Source organism: Mycteria americana, chromosome 6 (genome assembly GCF_035582795.1).
Source record: "Mycteria americana isolate JAX WOST 10 ecotype Jacksonville Zoo and Gardens chromosome 6, USCA_MyAme_1.0, whole genome shotgun sequence".
Taxonomy (NCBI): domain Eukaryota; kingdom Metazoa; phylum Chordata; class Aves; order Ciconiiformes; family Ciconiidae; genus Mycteria; species Mycteria americana.
In genome coordinates this window covers 47,774,122-47,794,004 of record NC_134370.1, presented here as the reverse complement: position 1 = coordinate 47,794,004, position 19,883 = coordinate 47,774,122, and the positions used below count along the sequence as shown (strand labels likewise).

General features: G+C 42.0%; 1 protein-coding gene across 2 annotated transcripts in view; it reads right to left on the bottom strand.

The window, feature by feature from the left end:
• ARIH1 (ariadne RBR E3 ubiquitin protein ligase 1) overlaps nucleotides 1-19,883 on the bottom strand; it is a 62,338-nt gene that overhangs the window by 5,483 nt on the left and 36,972 nt on the right. Inside the window, exons 4-11 of one of the 2 annotated variants that reach the window (XM_075505587.1) lie at nucleotides 16,396-16,488; nucleotides 15,926-15,981; nucleotides 11,777-11,843; nucleotides 10,644-10,750; nucleotides 10,084-10,126; nucleotides 8,882-8,953; nucleotides 855-985; nucleotides 700-756 (exon numbers count right to left, since the gene is read on the bottom strand). In XM_075505587.1, coding sequence (XP_075361702.1) covers nucleotides 700-756; nucleotides 855-985; nucleotides 8,882-8,953; nucleotides 10,084-10,126; nucleotides 10,644-10,750; nucleotides 11,777-11,843; nucleotides 15,926-15,981; nucleotides 16,396-16,488 — 626 coding nt within the window. Of the gene's footprint in view, nucleotides 1-698; nucleotides 757-854; nucleotides 986-8,881; nucleotides 8,954-10,083; nucleotides 10,127-10,643; nucleotides 10,751-11,776; nucleotides 11,844-15,925; nucleotides 15,982-16,395; nucleotides 16,489-19,883 lie in introns of both variants that reach the window. The other variant, XM_075505588.1, reaches the window with a different exon arrangement.

The following is a 19,883-nucleotide window of genomic DNA, read 5'->3' as shown; positions in this document are numbered from 1 at the left end:
CAGATCAACTGGAAAAAAGTGACAACACGGGTATGGTTAAACTTGTACATTGTGGCTGTACAAAGATAGCACATATCAGCCGAAGTCATCCTTACCTGCAGGAGGAGGGGCTGCAGGAAATACTTTTGTTCTTTGACAGAGATGCGGGAAAGGGATCTTCTGCAAGCTGCAGCACACAGCATGCAATCCCTCCCCACTAAAAAGTGTTTTGGCTCTATCCATATTCACAGAACAGTTTAATGTAGCTGCAACTTCACCCGCAATTTCTTCTATGTCAAGCCTCCAAATATAGTTATTGGAACAGCAGCAGTCTATTTTATTTACATTCGAAAGGTCTGCTGTGTTTAAACACATGAGGATTCACATTAAAAACTTTGCAGTAAAGCACATTTTACAAAGGATCTGAGGATTGTTGTCTCAGACCCATGGCATTATAACAACTTCACGTGAAGAGCTGCTGTAAAACAGGCAAGGCAGCATGACATAACAACTGAGTTAACATGTTCTTTAAATTGGGTTAAAGTGGCTTTGAACGTTTTTTTCCTGGCACGAAGCAAGAGTACAAAGCTGTGGGGGAACTTAACTGTCTTTTGGATTTGTGCCCAAATCCAGGAAATTCTTCAGAGCAGATTTATAGGTTTACAGAAAGCACCCACAGGGCTGGTGATCTCCCTTATCGCCAAAGGTTATGGACTCACCTCCTGTGCATCCCTTGCTGCCTTTGCATCATCCTCATTGTAGCGATTACAGTTGTACCTGTAACAGGGACACCAATTCCACAGATTTCAGTCCAAATCGATGCTGTTTGCATCATGGCTTCCTCACCTTCCAGCAAGGCACTCTCCCGGACTCACCAGGCAGATCCGTGGGGCTCCCAGGGGCCCAGACACACCCAGCAGAACTCTGCTTTGCAGTTCTGGTTCCGACAGACCATGTGGTTGCAGCCCCCATCCTTCTCGATGGTGACGTGGCATTTCGGGCATTCCTGTTCACAGAACAGAGCGCGCTGTTAGCAGGGAAAGCACAGAACCCACAACAGTCTTGTGAAGTTAGAAGGGCTCCCATAGCATCAAGAGATAGCACGTCAAGTGAAATGCATTATTTACATCTTCCCTTTGATCATCGAGATCGTCTTCCAAGTCAGGCCTTAAAATATTTCCAAATCGGAGCAGCTAGATATCAAAAAACCCTAAGGAATAACGCATTTTATCTATGCTGCTATCATAGTGGATGGATAATTTCATGACATTCTCCAAAATCACAGCAGTAGCAATAGTCTGTAACAGCCCAGTGGAAGGCATCTGGCTTTTGTCACCATCAAGTGTTTGGTCCACTTCGGCACTCAAACTGAAAAAAGCCTAACAGTGAGCTGTATCATGCTGTTATCAATTCGAGACATCTGGAGTTGTAAAATGCCATCCAAAAAGTATCTGAAAACACGCAGCAAGAATCTAGTGTGCTTCAAAGAAGCTTCTGTCAGCTAAAAAGACACTTCTCCTGAGGTATTTCCACATTTCCCATCAGGTCCCATTTTTCCCCTTCATGTGACACCTCACTGAAGACTTCTCTACAAAAGCCCACATGGGGCTTCCCTTTCAGGTGCGAGGCCTTTGACAAATATGAGGATATCAAAGAGCAGCACTGCACAGGGAAATCTTTGGGGAATAGGGTGGTTGGTTTTTTTAATAACACCAATATCATTCTCATACATCAGCAGCAACTTCCTAAAATGATATTCAACTCATAGAGCATAAAATATTATTTCTGTAGTATCCCAAAGGGTACACAAAGCTGAGGTTGCAAGAATAAACTAAGCTGCCCCTATGAAAGAAGGAAACCAGTCCAACTCTCTTCTGCTGCTTGTTCCTGTCCCCGTGGCACTTCTCTTATGCTGGGACACAAAGCACCTGCACAAAAGCTGGGCCAAGGAACTCATCAGGTTAAAAATCAAGTAGCAAGTACAGAGGAAAACACACCCAAAAAGTATTTTAGCCTGGTTGAGTTCCTCAGTTCAGCTCATCACATGGCCACACTAGCATCTATCAAGTTTTTGCAAAGGCCAGTTTTATCTACAAGACAATAACAAATATATCCAAACAAGTAATCCACACTCATGTAAAACTAGCTGCAGCTTTCGGGTCAGAAGCATATAAAATCCCCTCCCCAGTCAGGAACACATCTTTACTGTTTGCTAACCAGAGCAATCATTTCCTATTCTGGCATTCAGATAAACTCTCAACAAAGGAAGAAACCAACATGTTCAATCAGTCTATAACTGCTACTTTTATATAGGACACAATCCAACATTCTTGTACATCCACTCCAAGTGTCCCAACTATTAAGAAGTACTCAGAAGATAGCTCAGGAGGTGCCAAAGACCAATGTGGTCTCCAGATGTCAGACGTGGCCCTCCTCACTGCAGCAGGGAAGGAGGTTTGCAGTAAGGCAAAGCAGGTTACAAGGGAAAAGAGACAAGGGGGAAGACATGAGAGATCACAACTTCTTTTTGGCCAACACGATTAAAGTGCTTTTAGCTAGTTTTGCTTCCTGATGACTGCAAATTTGCAGACTTGAGCACTAATGAAAAATAAGGCTCATCACATCAGCTTGACCTAACTTTGAGGTTATCCTTGCTTCGAGCTGGGGGGCTGAACAAGATGACATCCAGAGGTCCCTTCCAACCTAAATAATTTCATGATTCTGGTCTCCCCAGCAATGGCAGAGCACTCCACTTGAGTACTGCCATCATTTTTTCCTCTTCAAAGTCCTGCTTTGGTCCTACTGCCTGATCCTGAAGAGGAATGGTTAAGGACTGGGCAGAAACAGTTGACATCCCACACAACCAGCACGGTTTTCCTGAGCAAGGTTGTAGCCATTCCTTTGAAAGGAGCCAGTACACTTATTAGAGGACTTGTTTGGAGAACGCTGCCCTCCTGTTCAGCCAAGAAGGGCAGCACTCCCATCCCATCAACAGTTCACAACTCTGGGGTTTGCTTCAGGGTTTTTTTTTTTTGGCTGGTTGTTTCTAATAGGTTCAAGCAGCAAGCAAGCACACAAGGGGATTTTTCCAGCCCTGCCTTCCTCCCCATCACCTGTGTTTGTCCTACAGAGTAGCTGTACTACAAACAGAGTAAATGAAGCAGAGTAGCTCCCTTGCAGGCCTTCTCAGGGGCAACAACATTAAGATGTCCTCTTGGGCTGTCCATAGGATGGATACTCAGCCAGGTTAAGCTTGTTCCCAATTAGTCAGCCAATGCAGTCCTGTGAATTTGAGTCAAAAGCAGTCTTTCCTTTGAGCACACTACTCAGTGTAGCATCTATTCTCCCTTTTCCAGGCAGCCCTCCTCCCTCTTCCAATCCTGCACCAACACCTCAGGACTCAAATTTAGGTTTATCCCATCAATATCCTTCACAACTGTGAAGATCCCTGCTCAATTAGCTCATCAGCCAGAGTGCGCTTTGATAACACATACGAACAGTGGCAGTGCACCTGTCACATCATGACACAGCTCCCTGTCACTCCAACGCTAACCCTGGGGCACACAGCGACCAATTGTTTTTCAAGAGAAGATGGTGGTCACAGAGCTGTGTGGTTTCTTCCAAACACATCTCATCTGATGAGATGCATGCCTCGGTGGAAGACACAGCTGATGCAACAAATGGCTGCAGCGATCACTCCTGCTAGGAAAATCCCACAACTGGAAGAAGAGAGAAACAGTTCCCAGATGATCTGCCAAGCTGGAGAGGCGCAGTGGGGCACGTCCATACCATGAGGATGTGGGGCCATCCTCATCTGTAGCTAGGCTCAATTAGGAGCACTGCAATTCTGCTCTCCTGTCTTTGGGACCAAGCTCTTCAGTGTCTCAATACTGCTTAGGGCTTCTAGCCCTGTGATGCAAACTAGAACAAAAAGACCCTAATTACAGCCCTTTTATTACAGGGAATGCCATCCTTTTCAAGCCTTTATACACCTGTCAAGCAAAGCACAAGGAAGACAGACTACACAGTAAGCTATACAGATGCATGAAGCTGTGTAAAAGTTGAATATTATTAAAAATTAAGGGAAAAACATGAGAAGAACATGCTAAAGAAATGCTGAACAGCAGTGGAAAGAAAAAAGCAGCAACTACTCAAGCCACCAACACAATGAGTGGGAGGATAGGGAAGGAAGATCTTATTGAGAATTACAGCTACACAACAACGTAATAGCCAGCAAATCAAATTACTAAATTGGTAGATTATTCTGCACATTATCTGTCATGCTGCGATGCAGAAGTGACCTCATTAACATTGTTCCACTCTAAACAATTAGGTGTTGCGCTTACACACTGCACTTTGAATCAAAAGCCCAGGGAAACCTGGCAAAGGAGAACAATCCCTATTTTGTTGTAAAAGGTTGTGTGTACATAAAACACAATAAACCTCAGCTGCTGTTCTATGAACAGGAGGCTAATTAGAAACATATTTCATATTTCAGGGCAGGTGAAATAGATTAGTCCTCTCCAGGACTCCCAGATGCAACTGGTGTACATCAGCCTCCCAGCCACATTCATAGTGACACCTTCACCTATAACCCACCCTAAAAAAAAAGTCCTTAAACACCATGGAGATTTCTTAATGCATTTCAAAAAAATCCAAAACCACTGAACTTAATTATGGTTAGTACAAAATAGTACACCATGACAACACCTAGAGTCATTGAGCAAAGCAGGGTATTTTAAACACTTGCTCATGTGAGAGGAAGAGATGGCACTTTGACATCTTAGGAAAGATGCTGTTCACAGTTTTGGCACGAAACTGCACTGGTGAGAAATGAAAGAGCAAAGCTCAATGCTGGCATCCAGGGAGGATCTAGCGGGCTGCCAGAATTTCCACGCGTTAGAACAAATGTAGGACTTCCAGAAAGTACAGAAGGAGCACATGTTCAGACATTAAAAAGTGACCTGAAAAGGAAAAGAACTGGGTTCATGCCATTTTATCTCCCTTAGAGGAGAAAAATAGCCAATAGCTTTTTTGGAAGAAGAAAATCTGCCTGTTTTATACATCAGACATTCAAGTCCTGTCTAGCCCAGAAGATAATGAGATGGTGACATGCCAGGAGCCAAAAGCGGCAAGGCAGGGGCATTTTTAGTATCAGATTAACAACTTTCATTAACGCCAATTTAACTTCAACAAAAAAAAAAGTGCCCTGGGTGAAGACCAGCACCGCTACCATCTTTTTTGTTCTTCCTTTAGTATTCCAAGATGCAGAAAAATTAACATCACTGAAACTCAGGTCTGAAACAGGTTTCCTCCCCTCCTTTTAGGCTCCTTTCAGGCAGTCTTGATACACCTTAAGAGCCCAAAATAAATGCACAAATCCAAGTTTTCTATATTTCTTACTCCTTTGAAGGCCCACTTAACAGAAGTACCTCATCTATGTGGTTTCTTTATTCCCAAAGCCACATGAACCAAACAATACCTGAAACCTGCCTAGTTTAATTCAAGGAACTATTTAAGACCCGAGTTTGTACAACTAACTGCAAAAAATAAGTGTGCAAAAACCTTGGACTATTCAACCCTTCTCTGAAAGAAGGCTGAGAATAAGGCTTGTTAAAGAACTTGTATCGGCTTATCTCAAGTTTAAATTAATTCATTTAAGCTGAACTCCTATGTGAAATATCTTAAGTAAAAGGCCATCAATTCCAGCACACTCTCCGCTGCAAGGGCTGTATCTTTTGTGTAAGTAGAAAGAATTTAGTGCAGGTCTCTTAAGTGCAAATAAATGAATGCAAAATAAAAAAATAATATATTGGAAACCACAGAACTTGCTATTCAAACATCCTTGTTCTTAATTCAGATGATTCTACATAATTCATCAAAAAATGCATCACATCAGTTTGTGAACAGAAACCAAATTCAGCTGGATTTCACTTTTCTATTCCCTCACTACAATTGCCTAATTTTCCTTTCCTATTCTGTCTCCCAGGGCAAGCTGGAACAAATATATTTCACATTCTCCTGTTGCAAAGGATTACCCAGATTTCAAGCCCACATTCCAGGAGGACTGGTATTTTTCTCTTATACCTTCATCTTGGTAAGACAGGAAGTTTTCTTCCCTGAATGAAGACCACATGGGACAGGACTACAGCTCAGCATCACACTTGGAGGACTTTTCAAAATGCCTTCTCAAGCTAGAAACAGCAATTGTTTGCTGTTGTGACTACAGTAGCAATTAAATTACTTAGGAGTTTTTCCCACTGAAAACAGGGATTTTGGCATTGGATGGTACCTGATCTGATTCCCTTCTAAGTTCTTCAAAATGAAGAAATTCAACACAGAATTTGGGCTCTGACTTGCAGTCACTGAAGCAAATAGCTGTGAAGGCACAAGACATCCCTCCCCAAACACAACTGCCCCGTTTTCCTGCTAGAAATAATACAGAGAGAGTAAGGGCAGGCATACGTACACTCCAACTGTGCAATTCCTATCCCAGTGTATCTCTACAACCTCACGCTACAGCAGGAAAGGATTTTACTTGGTTCCTCTCTGAACAGCAGCAGGACCGTGTCGCTGTCAGATGGCATGGAGAAACCCAAGTGCCTTTTGGCCAAGGGCCAGCAGGCAGTTCAGGCAAGAGGAGGTGGTGGCTGGCAGCCTGTGGCTCTGGGCCGATCCGGTTCTCCAGAGGCTGCGAAGCTCCGATTGCATGTTCCAGCAGCCAGTGCTGCTCGCACTTCAGTATTATAGCAGTGTGAAATTACCACCTTCCACATCTCCGCTGCCCACAAGAAGCCAGAGATCATTACAAGGGGTGGGTTACGTTTCCTGCCAACTTTCCCCTCAATTGAATCTAGCGTCAGTTCAGAGAGAGAAGAATTGTGATATTGTCCTTCAGTTAATTCAATTGACATGGATACCGTAAGACTCCAGGACAGTTGGCTTGCTCAAGTCTCTGGTGTAATTACCCTGATGTTATTTTTCTTCCTGTTGCTGCTGTACAGCCTGGGCTCCAAAGTATTTTCTTACTGTAGGAGCATCTCGTATGGTATTAAGAGGAAGTAGCTTAGACAGGGATGTTCAAGGACAACAGCTCTTCTGCTGCTGACACCAGACTACAGGAACTAATAGATAAGCTGGGCTGATGCCAGCATGGCTTGGCCATACTCATTTCCCCTCCTCACCGTCCTCTGGATGGGTGTTTCCCACAAAAAAAATTATTCTTACTCTGGCCATTTAATACTATTTCTGACAGTCTGAGCTATGCTTTAAATACCAGCCCAACCACTAGCATGGCTCCTACCTGCCAAAGTCTAGACTCTGGTAGAAGAAAAAAAAGAAAATAAACTACCATCTTTACAATAATATTTCTGTCTACACTTACATCTGTGGGCAAGCAAGCTGCAGAAACCCTCATCATCTTGCCTGAAAGAGACAAGTAGCTTCCTATTTCCAGTAGCCAATGTTAGTGGCACATTATTCATGTTTGGTCTACATGAATATATAGGTGTATATCATTTCAGCCTTTTTAATGAGCACAGAATCCAGTAATGGAAAGCTTAACATTTGATCATAACAAAACCCAACAAGGAGAGCTCAGATCCTGGTTTTTAGCAGCACATGCCAAGGTTAGGGCAGGTAGAAGACCAACAGACCTACAGCCATGACCAGTATCACACCCCTGAGGGGGCAGCAGCAGCACCTGATCTGGCTCCTGAGGGCTTTGTCACATGCAACACAGGCAAAGTAGGGCTGTGGCCATTCTGATGTCCCAAATATTTGATACCCAAGGCTAAAAGCTCCTTTACAGGTGCTTACAACACTCAGCCCTTTCCAGCTATTTGGCTACCCTTCTTCAAGCTTAATACAGGCAACACCTGAAGACCAAGCAAACTTTCAACAAATTTGGTTCAGTTCTTGAGCCACAATACATCTTTGAACACACCCACCTCAGAAAGCCAACTTCACTTTATTGAGCAACATTCAGCCTCCAAGCTGAGGCCACACAAATCTCAGCCCACGAAAGAGAAAGCAGCCAAGACTGCACAATTTCAGCCTGACTTTAACTGTGCGTTTCAGCGTGATGGGTGTTTCTGCTTTCACCATAATGCAACATTCCAGTTCAACAAAAAACACACAGCCAGCCCCAGAAAGAAGCAGCCACTGCTGCAAACAAAACCATTAACCAGTTACACAACAGAGCTAAGAAAATAAAGCAGCCATTTCCTCACACCCTCCCCACCTTCTTCCACCCCCCCAGCTCAGCAGTCCTGAGACCCAGGCCTGCTCCTAACACCCTGATGGCATCTGCTGCTTTTGTTTTCTTGCCACCATGCCAATCTTTGTTTTAATTCATCCCAAACTGAACAACTGCTGAAGTTTCAGGCAAAGTTGGGCTAGCTGGAACAAAGACATTTACATAATAAAATGTTAACAGCTGTTCTGCCAGTCTCTAACTGGAATCCTGCCCAGCGGAAATGAATAAATCCCCTGGGTTGGCCTCTTGAGGAGTTGAAGGCAGATGTAAATTATCACAGCCAAAATCAAGCCACCGGTGGTGTTAACATGTTTCACACACTTGGAGTGAGGCACAGGTTTGCTTAGGGAAGCCATCAGTGCCAGACAGGAGCCCAAAGACTTAAAAACTTGAGCTTCCTTTGGGTCTCCAATTTACTCTTTCTTACAAGAGCAAACTCAGCTTAATGCAAAGAACCTCACCTGATTCAAGGCAGTAACACCTGTTTGCTCTTCAAAACAAGACTGCTTCAGTGTACCCTGGATTTTAAGGCTTGCTCTTAACTAATGACATGCAACAGAAAGAATAATCCTAGTACAGAGGAATTAGGCTGCCATTCTTCTTTTCAGCTGGTAAGTCTATATATAATATGAGAAAAAACCCCACCTTTGTGTTCGCTGCAATCCAATTAGAAGTTTCACTGTCATCATCACACTTCTTAATCCATTTCTTTAACCACTGTTAGAAAAATGAAGAAAGCAGAGAGTTACATTTAAATAGAAGAACTGTAAATGTTCCTAAGACAGCTGCTTACATTAAGGTAATGGTAAGGAATGCATAACCACATGGGAATATGGGAGGGTGGTGGTGCTGGAAAGGAGTTCAAACAGCAACTAATTTAGTTGCAGACATTTCCTGCAGCACCATCCTGATCCAATCACTCAGCACAAATACTTCAGCAGTGAGTTTGCAGTTCTTAAGTTCAATCAACACAAACTTCACATGGGACTCTAAAATAATAAGGACATTGTAACAGTGATCTGCCAAAACTGCAGTCAGACCCTCTGTGATGCCTAGCTTTACATTAAGCCAAGTTTTTCCTTAGGCTTGCAATGCTCACCTTACACATTTTTTTTTTTTTTAAACCTTATTGACAACATGGCTTTATCACATGAATGCAAGTAACAAAAGCAAAAGACTGCTTGCACCTGTTAGATAATAAACTGACCACATCTAGCCTGGAAAGATCAGCTAAACCATGCTAAACCTCTGGTGAGGTTTCCCTCCCCTCTCCCCAAGGAAGTTTTTTTTACATTTGTCACTAGGAATGCAGACTGCTCTATCCCCAAGGCATGAAACATAGCTGCCTGTGAGCTCTGCATGGGCCACAGGATCCCAGGCTTGATTACAGCTTTTGACAGCTCTATGAACAGTTCTAGAGTTCACTGCACAGCAACAGGTCCCAGGACCAAATTAATTTCCTTCAGTACGACAAATCACAAGACTGCCAAAGCACCAAACACCTACAGAAATGCCTAGTACAGGAATGCTTGTTGTCAAGTGAAGCATTCACTTCTGAAGCACCTTCATTCCTCTTCAGAGGGTCACAGCTGTAACAGTCTCCTCCTCCAGACATTTCCACATCTGGCTGAGGCACTGTTCCTTCACAGGGTCCAACTTCGAGGCATCCTAAAGGCATCCAGTATGATTTCACCCATTCTTCTCACACTATGATCTAATCAGGTGAGCTGCTATGCTTCTTGAAGTGAACCACTGCAAAGCTTGTGCTTCATTTCTACATCTTGCATATAAATTGACTTTAAACTTTTTCAAGTCCTGCATTTAGAAAAGAACTTTGACATGCTCACCTTGCATTTAACAGGATCATGCCAGTTTTCACCGCAGTTAAAGCTATAAGTGAAAGAAAGGGGGGGAAAAAAGCAAATAGGACAGATGATTATACTTTTATTTAACCAGGCTAACACTGTGGAAGTTTGCTTCTGGGTTGTTCTGCTGAAAGACCAAAGCCAGTCCTAAGGAAACATTATACACATCAAAAAAACCCAACCCTCAAATCCCTCAACAGCCATTTCAGAGCAATATATCTCTCAATACACTTTGATTCTCTACAGTGCCTGCAGTCAACAACCTCACCTAATCTGAAACCATTCAGCTGAAGGCCATCTCAGTGAAAGCTAGATCTGTCTCCATGTCAAAGGAGGCCCAAGAGACAGAGCAACAACTACATAGTTATGTGCTTTGCAACCAGCTGCATCCAATCCTGGCTTACCATTTGAAGCCCACACCATACTTCTCCCACCATCTAAACCACATCCCAATATATAAAGACTTACAGAATACACACTAATACACATTCAAGGTAGTAAGTAAAAAGCAGTATCAACATCTTTTACTTGATTGTTCTTACCAAAACTGACGTCCACATTTGCATCGAACAGGTTTAGCATCAGGATACTGAACTTTAACAACATGGTGGCAATCTGGGGCAGGACACCATTTTAACAGTCGATTACACTATGAAATAAAGAAAAACAACATAATAGAAAAAGGATTCTGCACAAGGACCCTACCTGCCCTTCATCCCTTTTTCATCCTTTCAACCATGACCTTCAGTCACAGTCCTTCCTGTCTTACCAATACTCTGCAATAAGAGTGCTGCCTCCTCAATCTAAGCATTTACTTTCTTTCTACTGAAAGAAAGCAGGAATACAAGCCAGCTCTTCACTGTCAAATGGCCTCTTATGAAAGATGAGGAGCGTAAACACTTCTGCTGACCTCCCAGCTCACCCAGAGAAAATATTTGAAGAATATGAAGCAATGAAGCTTTCCACTGAAAAAAGCATCTGTCAAGTTGTTTGCAACTACCCATCTTTGTTTCACCACTGCAATAGCCTTTCCGAAACACCGCTCACACCATGCACACTAGCTTTTTACAAGCAATACTTTCTAACAACCCTTGAACACCATCTCATCACCTGTTCCTGCTGTACTGCAGCAAGATGTGGGTCTGCACTGCTAGACTTTTGTCAGTCTTTCAGCCTGCAACAGGTGTTTATCTCCAGTGTTGCATTAAAAACAACACTGCATACATTGCTTCAAACAAGGAGTGAAAGCTTGATCCCAATAACAATTTATATACTGGGGTCTATAGTGAATCTGACAGCATACAAATGGGAAATCGGGACAGTGGAAAATCTTCCAAAGCACCTTCCTCTAGGTTTATTTTTATTTTGAAGTTGCAAAGCTATTAGTATTTTGCTAAAAGCAATACTGCAGCTTTACTTCCAATGGCATCTGTTTGCTATATCTCTAGGTCTTCTATCCTGCAGATTTGTTTAATAGTTTCCTACAACTACACCTATAACTAAATGGGCTATAAAATAACCCCTGCAAAGCCTCTAACTTCTAGTTATGCTTGATTAGAGACTATGCAAAAAAACCTGCTCTACAGTTATAAACAAGTCTCACTTCTCTGGTTTGGTACACGTGCGAAACAGAAACAACCTAGAAGCCATTAAAGATTTCAAATAAAACACTCACCTCTACAAAACTATTGGTTATTAAATGCTGGTACTTTAATTTAACCTTAGAATCTGTTATCAGACGCCTGTGGAAAGGTAAGAAACAAAAATTATTGTAGTAGAAAACTCATTTTTTCCATACATAGCCAGTAAGTTCAGACAGACAAATTATTTTGATTCTTCCTTCTATGCTTGTACTTTTTTTGTACTTACCTGTTATCTACTTATTTACTATATTACATTACCATAAAATCTACAACTATTGCATTTAACTTTTAATATTCGCTTCAGAATCAGACAGAAAGCTCACGCAATTCAAGAGAACTGAACATCTTGGTGTGGGATTTTTTTTCTTTTTTTAAACACACTTTCCTGAACAGCCCAAGCAGCAATTTCATTAGTTCATTTACATTAAACATGCACATTTTGTGGCAAATCCCTTTAAAAAGCTAGAAAACAACTGTTGTGTGGTTACTAAATTTGGTAGATCTAATGTTATCTGGGTTTCTAAGGAATACTACAGTTTCAGTTTAAAAGTTAATGTGGTTTTAATCTATTTACCGTATAAACAAAGTTGATTTAAATTCAACATCATAGAGGGTGTACGCAACATAGACTTTAAGTCAGTCAGCTCGGAAGTGGGAGAGCAGAAGAAAACCAGACAGATAGTAATCCTTTAAAACCATGGTGACCACTTTTCTCTTTGGACACACCAACCCAGCTGGCATTTGCAGACTGTCCAGCCTAGATGCATTCAAAATAATTTAATTATGTATTGCTGAACTCTTTTATATTTGTCTTTCAGTTATGACTGAAGTTTCTTCTGCATATATAAAAACTCACAATATGAAGCTGGACTAATACACACTTTGCAGTATTTCTACTTTAAATCAAACTGTTGAATACAGCTTTATACAGGCCATACCACATATAAATATTGAAATTAATAGATTATCCATTTCAGGGTGCAGTCAAAATCAAGCATACTCCTGCATGTTAACATACCAATTTTCATTAAAGAACAGCACGTGACAATGCGATGCTGCATAAATCCTAGCCCTTAGCAGTCTGGGGAGCTTACCAAACAACATGCTCGTTATTACATAAACATAGCACATGGCAGCCAAATTCTCAGTACTAAAATAGAACAAATCAGCTGACAAAGCATCTCAGACCCATGTCCATGGCAAGCCTGCAATTTTGGAGTGAAACTTATTGAAGAATGAAAAAACAATTTGAACTTATAATATGAATTATAAATCTCAATTTCTTACTCCATACCCAAGCTTCTAGTCATAATAAATGTCACTTTAAAAATTTATTGTATTATATGTATATATCAGGAACTGGAATTTAAATGAAGAGTAATGCCACAGCTAACCAGAGCTCATGGAGTACGCAATCTGCTGTTTTTTGCTTACCAAACTGCCTATGATAACTCCATGTTAGCAACCTCACCTGCTCTAGGTTCAACAGCACTTCCACAGCACCACTCAGGTCAAGACCTTCAAGAACTTTGCTCTGAATATTATTGTCTTTTGACAAACAATAAATGAAACTAGACAAATTAAGAGATGAAAACCATTCCCAGTGCCCATGAACCATCCCCTTTGGGGTACATTCCTCTGTGAGCCAAGCTATGAAAGAAGCAACTGCACAAAGAAGCCAGGTTGGAAAAGCAAACTGCTTGCCAAAACAACTTCACTCTTGATCTCTTCTGGCAGCTCAGTTCAGAACTACACAATCTCAAAAATTCACCCAAAGATGGCAGCAATCCTTTATCAGACCGTAAGTTTTACACTTTTGTTCCATTTTGATAATGCAAACTCCTTAAAGACACCAATCAGTAGAATTGGCAAAATGCACATCATGTGAGATGTCACACACCCTCCCAAAGGAATTACTTCAAGACCTTACTACTACTCTAATCTGACACAGAACTATTGGTATTTGCAATTATGCAAAGGAAGACTAAAAATGAGGCAGCACACCATACAACTTCCATACAGGAACCCAAAATCCATCCATTCCCACTGAGTGGGTTGATTCTCAGAAGTTACTACCAGACTGCTGCCACCCACAAGCAGCGGCCGTTAGACACACCAGTAATAAAGGCAGCCTGCCTTGCTTATTAATGAAATCAACGTCTTTGCACACAGGTTAAAGCAATTACCAGCAGCATCAGCAAGGGTGAACAAGGGACACAAACAGATTACCGTCAGCCAGTTTGAAGGTCTTGAAAGAGCTAAAATGGACCCTCTCTTCAACCTTCCTACTTAAGCTCAACAGTAACAAGGGAAACGGACAAGCTAGCTAAATACTCACAAATCCAGGAGAGTCATCTGAATTGCTAAGTCTGGACTCGTATGGAGACAATTCAACTTGGAGATATACTGCCTTGCTGAGGGAAGTACTGAGAAGAGAGCAAATTAATAACTTGCGCCTATCTACTTTGATTTTCTGATGGATAAAGAAACTGATGTCTCTTTATATTGCACATTAATCTTAGGTTCCTATAGCTTGGAAATCTAGAGCTAGAGACTTTGTAAAAAGGAAAAGACCTAAAAAGAGAATAATTAAGGACATGGGAGGGGGTGCAGATTCCAGTTGGAATTACTTACATTTTTATTCATGCTATGTCATAAGATTGCCACAGTTGTCCACCTTTGCTTTTAAAAGGAAAGCATCAGGCTTTTGCGAAAAAATGCACCTCCCTCCCCCAGATATTCCAGATGTCCCCCGTAAGGTCAGGGAAAGGTGGATTTTTACCCTGACAAAACATTTATATTTTTACTTCGACAAAGAGAGCTTCTTTGCTTTACCACCTAGATGCCATTTTACTATCTTAGGCCCCAGATATCTCTGCCATTTCTGGGGGGGGGGAAATCCCACAGAACATGGTGCGAGTTGAAGACTGCACAGATTCACCCCAGTGTCATGGTTTTCTGTGCTATAAAAGCCATGAAGTGAAACAGAAGGATAGTCAGACCTACTACTAATATCAAGCAATAGCAACAGAAGCCATAGCAACCACAGCCAGCACTGCTGTCTTCCATCCCTTCCTTGCTCCTGCTACCATCATGGCCTCCACTAATTTCAGCTAGTCTACCTTACATGCACTATTTGAACAGCTTATTCAAACTGCTGCAATCAAGAAAACACTCAAGAAATTTCCTGCTGAGAGTGTACGACACCACAAGTTCAGACTCCAGTAAACAAAAATCTCAATCAAGTCACTCAAGATATTATGCCAGCTTCACTTCAGTTTCCACCCACTGAACTCTAGAAGCCACCCCTCAACAGGGCATGAAAACATTTCAGCTACTTCCACTTCTATCCAGCCTACCCTTCATGACTAACATAGAGCCACTAATGCAGGGGGATATGGGAAATCACTAGTCTGGAAGCAACTGATATAAAAACCAGCAAATTACTATCAATGAGTGAGTCAGACTTCAGGAAGGAAGGAATAAGTAACAGAATAAGCCTCTATTTAGACACTTTTTAGCGTGAAGAATTAAAATGAACTTAATCAACGTTCAGAGTTATGAAGGATATTACTCAGGTAATAACATCACCCAATATAAAGAGAGACGGAAGCTCATGGAATTCACTGCTCCACCATGTACAAGAAGTCATCCTTCAGCTGGGCAATTTAATAAGCAAAGTGACACAAGCTGACATACCAGCTTAATCAAATCTTACATTTGAGGGTCAAGTGCTTTCTATCAGAGGGCATAAAACACACCCTACATCAGACCATACCCAGGACTTTCATCTGACTCACATATTAACTATAGCTATAGGACTTGGTGAACCAGTGGGTTGACCTAGGTAGGAAGTCCTAAATTCCTACATAAATCAAAGGAAACAAAATGCACAAAGCAGTTAAACAGGGTTTGGAAAGACTGTCTGGTGTTTACTCTGCTGTCATGCTGACCAAATTGGTCAAGGAGTCTTTCCTCCAAGTACTGTAGCATGGATTTTTCAGACCTAAACAGGAAGTTAAGAGACATACCAGTATCAAAATAAACAGTTCAAGACTGACCTCTCTGCTGCCTTAAAGCCTCTATGCAATTTTTTTATAAGCCAGTACATTTGAATAGCACATGAGAAACAAAATGGAAAAAGAGAGAAAAGCCAAGAGGTAGCAACTCATCATACTTACATAACTGTATTGTCATCGACTAAGATATCACAGCCATGAGCAGGGCATGAAATGGTCTGAAAAAAAACCAAAAAGGTCATAAAAGGAACAGTGTTTATCCTATTTTTGCATCACAAAGAATTTCAAGGCAACAGACTTCACTACAGTCTGTAGCAAAAATAGTACACTGGCTCTATCATCACGACCCAGATGTGCCACTGTGCACAGCATGATTCCTCCCACCCAGAGCAAAGACGCCTGTACTAACTCCATGTAGTTCCCTTCAGCTTCATTGTGGCAAAGACTGCAGCCCCCAAAGTTTTGTGGCTTGGGTTTTCTTTGGTGTTCTTTTGTTGGGTTTTTTTTGGTTTTGTTCTTGTTTTTTTTTTTAAACTTCAGTGGGGAAGAATTCTCCTCTTTCTTTCCCCCCTCCTCTCCAATACACAGAATTTCCAGAAATAAGTCATGAGGTAGGTGAGTTGACATTTTACCTGTCCCATGCCTTCCTCCATTATTTTGGTAGTTAAATATTCACTCCAGCACTGCATACAGAACTTGTGTCCACACTCTAGGCCAGTAAAGTACTGCAATGACAAAGAACACCAGACATTGGATCGTTTTATCACATGGATTCACGTGATAATTTTGCACTTGTTGGTGCTGTGCAGTTTATCACATCTCTCATCCCCCACACCAAACTTGAGACACTACTATTTACTTTGCATCATCACCACTACAGAACACTGCCAATGCAGCTTTAGTCATGCTTTCAAAGCCAGACTTTAATCCCCAACCCTAGCAGCAAGGAAAGGTGTGGCTGACATTTCCATCCTGCCTGCCCATTTACATTGATCCTCCTTTTAGGAGTATATACAGAGCATAGCATGTCTCTCCATTGTTTTACTCTTGCAAATGAGTAAAATAAATGCAACACTACCAAACAGGTCACAGTTATAAGATGATACAGATTCTTCTTTCCTCCTGTTTTTTCCAGTTGGCTTGCTACCACGTATGGGTACTGCCCAGAAGTCCCAGAATATGCACACCAGCTACACACAAGCACTAATTTAGCTCCTTCTTCTAAGTGATCAGAGAGCAGTCTGCGTTACTGGTTGAGCACTAAACAACAGAAATAAAGAATTGTGTGCACTTATGCTTTTAATGCATATGCATAAAGTTTGCCAACTTACTTAGTAAACTTCCCTCTGAAACCCAGATGCTCATCAGATGAAGACACTAGAGATCCTAATTGGCAGGTGTAAATGACTAAATAAAATTCAGTAATGATTAGCTGTTGCAGACAGCAACAAGGACAAATTCATCTGTGTATGCATCATCTACACAGAGTATGTCAAGATACCATCTGAGATTGAATGGTTACACAAGGGGTGGAGAAGCAAACACTGCTGAGGAAAGACTGAAATTAAGTTACTTTTCTCAGGTCATCTTAAAGTTATTTTATACCCAGAGCCAGGAGCAAGGACTAACTGTACTTAAAACACTTCATTCATACCACTATGTAGGTTACTATTTGATGGCTTTGCTTTTCAAACCATCTTATTCTCAACCAGTAAGGTAAAACAAGAGCTCCACCCTGAGATAACCATCAACTTGTATGAAACTCCATAAATGAAAGAAACCTGGTTACCCTCTACAGAACAGCGCAAAACATCAGCAGGATGCTGTTAATTAAGAAAAGGAGTAGAGTCCATTTTAAGAAAACAAAGTTCTACCAAAATAAAGACTCAAGATTACGGCCACCAGATCACCCATTTTGTTCATTTGACACTGGCTTATTAGCTAGGTTATGCTTGTCTTTTGATGCTACAGCACTCGGACTGCAGAGGGAAGGTGCTTGTTAGCACGTTCTTCCCACAGCCTCACCATTTTGTGATTCACACTCATCTGGCACTCCTGCCATCAACAGAGGCACAGGTTTGAACCTGAGGCTTGGAAACATGCTGTGATGCCACAGCCAGCGAGCTCAACTCTGCCTGCCATTCCCACAGCCCTGCCAGAGAGCACTTACCAAGGCAGTTAAATCTGACCTGACCAGTCAGCGAGGAGACAAGCGAGCTGAGCATCTGACCTTGTTCCAGGTAAAAAGCATCTGACTTTGCTCCACCCAAACCTTTGCTTTCTTTGGAACAAAAAAATTAGAGTCATGTGTCCTCTCAGCACCATGGCTCAAGGAGAGAGGAGGCTGACAGCTATGGGGTGCCCAGGTATACCAACTCCAAGACTGAAAAAAAAAAACCACCCTTCCAATTTTTGAACCATTACTGAGCCAGCTAACAAGGTATCTGATGCTCCACAGATGCTGCTGTAGCCAAGTGACATGCCCTGGAGATGCAGGGTTATGACAGAAAAGCCCCAACATCTGTACTTTTGGGATGCCAACAGGAAACAGCCTGAAAACAGCACTGACTTTCCCAGAATCGTGGCTTCTCCACATGTGAGAGTAAACAAGCACAGACAAAGGGATCATCTCTTAATGAACCTAAATACTCCTGCAGCAAGCACTACAGAACGTAGGGAAGCACTACAGAACGTAGGGAAGCACTACAGAACGTAGGGAAGCACTACAGAACGTAGGGAAGCACTACAGAACGTAGGGAAGCACTACAGAACGTAGGGAAGCACTACAGAACGTAGGGAAGCACTACAGAACGTAGGGAAGCACTACAGAACGTAGGGAAGCACTACAGAACGTAGGGAAGCACTACAGAACAAGTCTTTATTTAAGACTTGTTTCACTTATTTCAGGCAGTGAAAAGATTTGCTAAATGCCCACATAAAAAGGCAGCCACCATGCTTCCTCCAAGGCTGCAAAGAATTCAGAGTATCTTTCAACTCATTTCTTTACTTTGAGGGAGTTCCCAATTATTTTTGGCTAAGCTGACAGCAGATGTCAAGGGAGCAAGCAAAAAGGCCAACATAAAACCACCAAGTGCAAAGGGTAACTGACTTCTGAAACAGCATGTTATCAGAGAGGACAGCTCTACTTTCACCCTATCTATACTCATCCCCTACTTTTCTTGCGATGCCAAGCGCTAGCAGCAGCATGCTGCCATTCAATACCTGTCCCTGCTCTTCTGGTAGCATCGAACTGATCAAAGAAGGGATCAGCTGCCCCAAGATGTGTTTATCATGACAGCCTCACTCAGGCTTTCTTTACTTCAATAATGATGATAGCACCAACAGACTAAGTCATCTGTGTGTCCTTAGAACAAACACACAGTTTGGACAACAGCATGATGTTCCCCAAACACCCCCAGCCTGGCAGCCTTCCTCTCAAATAGTACGTGAAGGGCAAGATGCAAGAGGAGGTGGGTGAAGCCAAAACCTGCTCAAGTCCTGTCTTTGCCAATAAGGGTTTTGCCCGAAATAACTACTGGGACTTGACGCAGGTTCATGGGGACCCAGAGGGACTAAAATATCTCCCTTAAGTTTTCAAACCATAAGGGTGCAGGCTGCCATGAGAGCATCAAATGCCTCGTTTTGCAGGTGCTTCCCAAAACCTCAAATCACCATTCTTTGGAGATGACTGAAGAGCTATAAAGACTTCGTATTTCCCTTATATGTGCTTTAAAAGGCAGACAAATACCACCTGCAGTGACCCCATGAGAGGGTGAATATTCAAGACTCTTACATTCCTGTAATAGCTGTACCTTGTAAAATTTCTCGACAGGTGCTACTCCAAACTCCCAGCTTTCCATAGGCTGAAAGGGGCTCTCAAAAAATACAGCTCCTTTGTTGTTTTTTGTTTGTTTGTTGGGGGGGGGGGGGGGGGGCACGGAACCCAGAAAAAACAAAAGCTGACCATTGCAAGAGGATTTAAAAGCTGAGATTTTAGGTTAGGTAATGAACATAACTTATCCTAGAATTTATAATTCACATTCACCAAAACAGCTTCAAAACAGATTTCAAACCAGATGGCTTATGGTTACCTTAGACACAGAGACACTACAGCCTTTTA